This window comes from Ornithodoros turicata, unplaced genomic scaffold, assembly GCF_037126465.1.
Source record: "Ornithodoros turicata isolate Travis unplaced genomic scaffold, ASM3712646v1 ctg00001124.1, whole genome shotgun sequence".
Classification (NCBI taxonomy): Eukaryota; Metazoa; Arthropoda; class Arachnida; order Ixodida; family Argasidae; genus Ornithodoros; species Ornithodoros turicata.
Genome location: NW_026999470.1, coordinates 189,066 through 198,245, shown reverse-complemented (window position 1 = coordinate 198,245; position 9,180 = coordinate 189,066). Strand labels below are relative to the sequence as shown.

The 9,180-nt window shown below is 50.5% G+C and overlaps 1 protein-coding gene across 1 annotated transcript; it reads left to right on the top strand.

Moving 5' to 3' along the window:
• Positions 1-170: 170 nt before the first annotated feature.
• LOC135376487 (uncharacterized) lies at positions 171-908 on the top strand (the record flags this gene model as incomplete). Its single annotated transcript, XM_064609001.1, has 1 exon — positions 171-908. A coding segment is annotated over one exon (738 nt), but the record flags the coding sequence as incomplete, so codon positions are not given.
• Positions 909-9,180: the final 8,272 nt, after the last annotated feature.

The following is a 9,180-nucleotide window of genomic DNA, read 5'->3' as shown; positions in this document are numbered from 1 at the left end:
TACCCTACCTTGACAACGCTAGTGCTCTATTTACCACACTATGGCATACCTACCCTACCAACACTGAAGGAATACGCCTCCCGTTCTCAAGACATTGTAGCAGCCGCATCGCCAGTCCCTGACATCCAGCACCTGCCCGTGGCTCGAGTAAATAAACATCCTCGGGCCAGTTGGAATCTGGTAACCGAGACAAACGGACTTCTCCATCCGCCGCCGACGAGGTCTACGATGTCATCGCTTCACCACCCGCGGATTGCCCGTACGACAAGCTGAAGTCCGCACTTCTCAAGCGAACGACCTGCTCCGACCGCGCACGTCTTCAGCAGCTTCTGTCTGCGGAGGAGCTCGGGGACAGACGCCCCACGCAGCTGTTACGGCGCATGAAGCAATTGCTCGGTGACAGAGCTGCTTCCACAAGCGACAGCTTCCTCAGAGAACTCTTTCTACAAAGACTTCCGAGAAATGTGCAGATGGTCCTAGCCACTACGACAAACCTTTCAACGGACGAACTCGCCACCCTCGCCGATGCTGTAATGGAGGTTGCTATTCCGTCACCCTCCGTAATGCATGTGGAGACACCACACCCTCCTTTCCCAGAGCCCACACCTTCAGCCGTTTCGCAAGTGTCTACCCCCGCACCAACGCAAGACACCTCTCAGCACATGGCCGCCATTGAAAGCTTGACGCAGCAGGTGAACAACCTAACCCACCTTGTCGCGACACTGGCAGCGCGGAGCCGTTCGCCAAGCCCCCGGCGCTTCCGCCGACGATCGCTCACCCCTCGCGGCCGGCGCAGCCCAAGCCCTCGGTCCAACGGCATGTGCTGGTACCACCAGCGGTTTGGCGCCGAGGCCCGGCACTGTTTCCAACCCTGCTCGTGGTCGGGAAACGCCCCACCCAGTCACTAATGGCGACAAGTGCACCGGGTCAACTCGAAAGTCGCCTTTTCTACGTTGTAGACCGTGTGTCAGGCAGACGCTTTCTCATAGATACCGGTGCCGATGTCAGCGTTATGCCCGCTAGCAAAGCCCATCGCAGCCGACAACCGTGTTTCACCCTACGCGCCGCCAACTCCACCACCATCCCGGTATTTGGCCAGCAGTCCCTCACTTTGAACCTGGGCCTACGACGAGACTTCCGATGGATTTTTCACGTAGCCGATGTCTCCCAGGCCATAATTGGTGCTGACTTTCTCACGCACTTCGGACTCCTCGTTGACGTCGCTCGGAAACGCCTTATCGACGCCACCACCCATCTTCAGGTTCACGGCATCCGGCATCGCATTCCACCCTGCCACAGCCTTTCTTACTGTGCGCCGGCGTCGCCCTACTCCCATATTCTGGAAGACTTCCCTGAGCTCACCAAGCCCCCCGACTGGACTCGCCCGGTCAAGCACGACGTCGTACACCACGTTGTCACTCAAGGCCCGCCCGTCCACTTTCGCCCGCGTCGCTTGGCTCCCGAAAAGTTCTCCATCGCTAAGGCTGAATTCGAGCATATGCTCGAGCTTGGCATTATCCGACCGTCAAGCAGCAGCTGGGCATCCCCACTCCACATGGTGCCCAAGAAGACGGGAGACTGGCGCCCTTGCGGTGATTACCGTGCCTTAAACCGCGCTACGGTGCCCGACCGATACCCCATCCCTAACACCTTAGACTTCACCGCTAACATCGAAGGCGCCACCGTTTTCTCTAAAATCGACCTGGTGCGCGCCTACCACCAAATACCCATGGCGGAAGACGATATTCCGAAGACCGCCATCATTACACCCTTTGGCCTCTACGAGTTCCTGCGTATGCCGTTCGGCTTGCGTAATGCAGCCCAGACATTTCAACGGTTTATTAACTCTGTCACCTTTGGCCTCCCGTTCGTCTATGCCTACATGGACGATATTCTGGTTGCCAGCGCCACCCCAGAAGAGCACGCCGAGCACTTACGAACCCTCTTCGCTCGTCTACAAGATTACGGCATTGTAATCAACGCCGCGAAAAGTGAATTCGGCGTCCCGGAGCTTGACTTCCTGGGTCACCGCGTTAACCAGCACGGCATCCTTCCTCTGCTCTCTAAAGTCGCCGCCATCAAGGATTTCCCCCGTCCCACGTCCGTCAAACAGTTGAGACGTTTCCTTGGTTTCGCCAACTTCTATCGGCGCTTTATACGATCTTGTGCTGCCACACTGGCCCCGTTGGAAGCTCTACTCTCTTCCCGAAAACGCGACGCCGCCACGCTACCCTGGTCCGACGACTCTATCGCCGCCTTCGACAAAATCCGGCAAGACATCGCCGCCGCCACTCTTCTTGTCTATGCCCGGCACGATGCACCTACTTGCATCATGGTGGACGCTTCGAGCAGTGCTGCCGGCGCCGTCCTGCAGCAGCGAGTTTCTTCTGCTTGGCAGCCCATCGCTTTCTTCTCGCGCAAGTTCAAACCTGCAGAGACGCGCTATAGCACGTTTGGACGCGAGCTCCTGGCCATATTCCTAGCAGTGAAGCACTTCCGGCACTTCTTGGAAGGACGATCATTCACCATATATACGGATCACAAGCCGCTTACTCATGCTCTCTCATCTTCTGGTACCGGATATACACCTCGAGAAATCCGGCACCTGGCCTTCATCTCAGAATTCACCAGCGACATACAGCACGTGAGCGGCGTCAACAACCCCGTGGCCGATGCTCTCAGTAGAATATCCACCCTGATCACACCCACTACAGCGCAGTGCTCAGCCGTTCTGTCTCTGGACCTTCTTGTCACTACTCAGTCATCTGATGAAGAGCTGGCCGTACTGCGCACGAAGCCCGCGTTCAACAGCCTCAAGCTTGAAGATGTTCACCTCCCCGGGGCGACGGCCGCCGTGATTTGCGACACTTCACAGGGCTCGCCACGACCTTTCGTCCCCCTCGCATTACGCCGTCCCATTTTCGATCACTTTCACGCTCTCTCCCACCCCGGCGTCCGAGGCACACGAAAGCTCATAGGCACCCGATACGTCTGGCCGAATATGCACGCTGATATCAAGCACTGGGTGCGCACATGCTTGCCGTGCCAGAGAACCAAGACCCAGCGCCACACTCGTCTGTCGCCAGCACCTTTTCTGCCACCTGACGCCCGTTTTGACCATGTTCACATCGACTTGGTCGGTCCACTTCCGCATTCCCAGGGTTTCAACTACATCTTGACGGCCGTTGACCGTTTCACCCGCTGGCCGGAAGCGGTGCCCATTGTTGACTCCACTGCTCCAACAGTCGCGTCGGCTCTTATCAACACCTGGATCTCCCGTTTCGGCGCACCATCCATCATCACGACCGACAGAGGTCGGCAGTTCGAGTCTGCCCTCTTCGCCGCTTTCACGAACGCATTGGGCGCCAAACGTATTCGTACAACAGCTTATCATCCTGCTTAAATGGGCTCGTCGAGAGACTACACCGACAGCTCAAGATCGCCTTGCGTGCCACTCCTGATACACCCTGGCCCGAAGTACTCCCCGTTGCCCTTCTTGGAATACGCACAGCCCTCCGATCCGACCTTCACTGTACCGTCGCAGAGCTGGTTTATGGCACAACGCTCCGACTTCCCGGTGAATTTTTGTCCGTCCCAGAAGACCCGCAACCCGACGCACAACAGGACTACGTATCCCGACTTCGCCGTGTTATGTCTTCGTTGCGCCCGGTGCCACCCCGCTCGCCTGCCCGGTCCGGTCCGACCTACCGACACCCCGACCTGGATACGTGTTCTCACGTGTTTGTGCGATGCGATGCCGTCAGAAAGCCGCTGCAGCCTGCGTATTCCGGCCCCTTCCCTGTGACCACCAGAACCACCCACCACTTCACCCTCCTTATTAACGGCCGGCAGGACACAGTCTCCGTCCATCGCCTGAAGCCGGCGTTCCTCGACGTTTCCCTCAGCTCGCCCCTTCCCAGCAGCCACAAATCGACGGCACCCTCATCCGTGGACAACCGCACAGCTCCACCTCTCCACCCAAGTCACCCGATTCCTCGACCACGCCACGTATCCTGGGCACGCAAGCTTGCCAGTTTTCGCTCCCTGCCCCCGTCAGGTCGCTAGGGGGGGGGGGGGGCCCTGTAGCAGCCGCATCGCCAGTCCCTGACATCCAGCACCTGCCCGTGGCTCGAGTAAATAAACATCCTCGGGCCAGTTGGAATCTGGTAACCGAGACAAACGGACTACTGCTTCCTGTCTCCTCTAATTCCAACAACATCAAGAAATACAACTATATATCACTCGGGATAATGGCCGGCTAAGAGCGTGTTATATGACGAAAGTCCTGTTTTAGCCTACCTTGACTACGCTAGTGCTCCCTTTACTACACTTTGGCATACCTACCCTACCTACACTGAAGGAATACGCATCCAGTTTTCAAGACATCAAGAAATACAACTATATATCACTCGGGATAATGGCCGGCTAAAAGCGTGTTATATGACGAAAGTCCTGTTTTAGCCTACCTAGACTACGCTAGTGCTCCCTTTACTACACTTTGGCATACCTACACTGAAGGAATACGCCTCCCGTTTTCAAGACATCAAGAAATACAACTATATATCACTCGGGATAATGGCCGGCTAAAAGCGTGTTATATGACGAAAGACCTGTTTTAGCCTACCTTGACTACGCTAGTGCTCCCTTTACTGCACTTTGGCATACCTACCCTACCTACACTGAAGGAATACGCCCCCCGTTTTCAAGACATCAAGAAATACAACTATATATGACTCGGGATAATGGCCGGCTAAAAGCGTGTTATATGACGAAAGACCTGTTTTAGCCTACCTTGACTACGCTAGTGCTCCCTTTACTGCACTTTGGCATACCTACCCTACCTACACTGAAGGAATACGCCCCCCGTTTTCAAGACATCAAGAAATACAACTATATATGGCTCGGGATAATGGCCGGCTAAAAGCGTGTTATATGACGAAAGTCCTGTTTTAGCCTACCTTGACTACGCTAGTGCTCCTTTTACTACACTTTGGAATACCTACCCTACCTACACTAAAGGAATACGCCACTCGTTTTCAAGACATCAAGAAATACAACTATATATCACTCGGGATAATGGCCGGCCAAGATCGTGTTATATGACGAAAGTCTTCTTTTAGCCTACCTTGACTACGCTAGTGCTCCCTTTACTACACTTTGGCATACCTACCCTACCTACACTGAAGGAATACGCATCCAGTTTTCAAGACATCAAGAAATACAACTCACTCGTGATAATGGCCGGCTTAGAGCGTGTTATATGACGAAAGTCCTGTTTTACCCTACCTTGACAACGGTAGTGCTCTATTTACCACACTTTGGCATACCTGCCCTACCTACACTGAAGGAATACGCCTCCCGTTTTCAAGACATCAAGAAATACAACTATATATCACTCGGGATAATGGCCGGCCAAGAGCGTGTTATATGACGAAAGTCCTGTTTTAGCCTACCTTGACTACGCTAGTGCTCCCTTTACTACACTTTGGCATACCTACCCTACCTACACTGAAGGAATACGCCTCCCGTTTTCAAGACATCAAGAAATACAACTATATATCACTCGGGATAATGGCCGGCCAAGAGCGTGTTATATGACGAAAGTCCTGTTTTAGCCCACCTTGACTACGCTAGTGCTCCCTTTACTACACTTTGGCATACCTACCCTACCTACACTGAAGGAATACGCATCCAGTTTTCAAGACATCAAGAAATACAACTATATATCACTCGGGATAATGGCCGGGCAAGAGCGTGTTATATGACGAAAGTCCCCTTTTAGCCTACCTTGACTACGCTAGTGCTCCCTTTACTACACTTTGGCATACCTACCCTACCTACAGTGAAGGAATACGCCTCCCGTTTTCAAGACATCAAGAAATACAACTATATATCACTCGGGATAATGGCCGGCCAAGAGCGTGTTATATGACGAAAGTCCTGTTTTAGCCTACCTTGACTACGCTAGTGCTCCCTTTACTACACTTTGACATACCTACCCTACCTACACCAAAGGAATACGCCACTCGTTTTCAAGACATCAAGAAATACAACTATATATCATTCGGGATAATGGCCGGCTAAGAGCGTGTTATATGACGAAAGTCCTGTTTTAGCCTACCTTGACTACGCTAGTGCTCCCTTTACTACACTTTGGCATACCTACCCTACCTACACTGAAGGAATACGCATCCAGTTTTCAAGACATCAAGAAATACAACTATATATCACTCGGGATAATGGCCGGGCAAGAGCGTGTTATATGACGAAAGTCCCCTTTTAGCCTACCTTGACTACGCTAGTGCTCCCTTTACTACACTTTGGCATACCTACCCTACCTACAGTGAAGGAATACGCCTCCCGTTTTCAAGACATCAAGAAATACAACTATATATCACTCGGGATAATGGCCGGCTAAAAGCTTGTTATATGACGAAAGTCCTGTTTTAGCCTACCTTGACTACGCTAGTGTTCCCTTTACTACACTTTGGCATACCTACCCTACCTACACTGAAGGAATACGCCTCCCGTTTTCAAGACATCAAGAAATACAACTATATATCACTCGGGATAATGGCTGGCTAAAAGCGTGTTATATGACGAAAGTCCTGTTTTAGCCTACCTTGACTACGCTAGTGCTCCCTTTACTACACTTTGGCATACCTACCCTACCTACACTGAAGGAATACGCCTCCCGTTTTCAAGACATCAAGAAATACAACTCACTCGGGATAATGGCCGGCCAAGAGCGTGTTATATGACGAAAATCCTGTTTTAGCCTACCTTGACTACGCTGGTGCTCCCTTTACTACACTTTGGCATACCTACCCTACCTACACTGAAGGAATACGCCTCCCGTTTTCAAGACATCAAGAAATACAACTATATATCACTCGGGATAATGGCCGGCCAAGAGCGTGTTATATGACGAAAGTCCTGTTTTAGCCTACCTTGACTACGCTAGTGCTCCCTTTACTACACTTTGACATACCTACCCTACCTACACCAAAGGAATACGCCACTCGTTTTCAAGACATCAAGAAATACAACTATATATCATTCGGGATAATGGCCGGCTAAGAGCGTGTTATATGACGAAAGTCCTGTTTTAGCCTACCTTGACCACGCTAGTGCTCCCTTTACCACACTTTGGCATACCTACCCTACCTACACTGAAGGAATACGCCTCCCGTTTTCAAGACATCAAGAAATACAACTCACTCGGGATAATGGCCGGCTAAGAGCGTGTTATATGACGAAAGTCCTGTTTTACCCTACCTTGACAACGCTAGTGCTCTATTTACCACACTTTGGCATACCTACCCTACCTACACTGAAGGAATACGCCTCCCGTTCTCAAGACATCAAGAAATACAACTATATATCACTCGGGATAATTGCCGGCTAAGAGCGTGTTATATGACGAAAGTCCTGTTTTAGCCTACCTTGACTACGCTAGTGCTCCCTTTACTACACTTTGGCATACCTACCCTACCTACACTGAAGGAATACGCATCCAGTTTTCAAGACATCAAGAAATACAACTATATATCACTCGGGATAATGGCCGGCCAAGAGCGTGTTCTATGACGAAAGTCCTCTTTTAGCCTACCTTGACTACGCTAGTGCTCCCTTTACTACACTTTGGCATACCTACCCTACCTACACTAAAGGAATACGCCTCCCGTTTTCAAGACATCAAGAAATACAACTATATATCACTCGGGATAATGGCCGGCTAAAAGCGTGTTATATGACGAAAGTCCTGTTTTAGCCTACCTTGACTACGCTAGTGCTCCCTTTACCACACTTTGGCATACCTACCCTGCCTACACTGAAGGAATACGCCTCCCGTTTTCAAGACATCAAGAAATACAACTATATATCACTCGGGATAATGGCCGGCTAAAAGCGTGTTATATGACGAAAGTCCTGTTTTAGCCTGCCTTGACTACGCTAGTTTTCCCTTTACCACACTTTGGAATACCTACCCTACCTACACTAAAGGAATACGCCTCCCGTTTTCAAGACATCAAGAAATACAACTATATATCACTCGGGATAATGGCCGGCTAAAAGCGTGTTATATGACGAAAGTCCTGTTTTAGCCTACCTTGACTACGCTAGTGCTCCCTTTACCACACTTTGGCATACCTACCCTGCCTACACTGAAGGAATACGCCTCCCGTTTTCAAGACATCAAGAAATACAACTATATATCACTCGGGATAATGGCCGGCTAAATGCGTGTTATATGACGAAAGTCCTGTTTTAGCCTACCTTGACTACGCTAGTGCTCCCTTTACTACACTTTGGAATACCTACCCTACCTACACTAAAGGAATACGCCTCCCGTTTTCAAGACATCAAGAAATACAACTATATATCACTCGGGATAATGGCCGGCCAAGAGCGTGTTCTATGACGAAAGTCCTCTTTTAGCCTACCTTGACTACGCTAGTGCTCCCTTTACTACACTTTGGCATACCTACCCTACCTACACTAAAGGAATACGCCTCCCGTTTTCAAGACATCAAGAAATACAACTATATATCACTCGGGATAATGGCCGGCTAAAAGCGTGTTATATGACGAAAGTCCTGTTTTAGCCTACCTTGACTACGCTAGTGCTCCCTTTACCACACTTTGGCATACCTACCCTGCCTACACTGAAGGAATACGCCTCCCGTTTTCAAGACATCAAGAAATACAACTATATATCACTCGGGATAATGGCCGGCTAAATGCGTGTTATATGACGAAAGTCCTGTTTTAGCCTACCTTGACTACGCTAGTGCTCCCTTTACTACACTTTGGAATACCTACCCTACCTACACTAAAGGAATACGCCTCCCGTTTTCAAGACATCAAGAAATACAACTATATATCACTCGGGATAATGGCCGGCTAAATGCGTGTTATATGACGAAAGTCCTGTTTTAGCCTACCTTGACTACGCTAGTGCTCCCTTTACTACACTTTGGAATACCTACCCTACCTACACTGAAGGAATACGCCTCCCGTTTTCAAGACATCAAGAAATACAACTATATATCACTCGGGATAATGGCCGGCTAAATGCGTGTTATATGACGAAAGTCCTGTTTTAGCCTACCTTGACTACGCTAGTGCTCCCTTTACTACACTTTGGCATACCTACCCTACCTACACTGAAGGAAT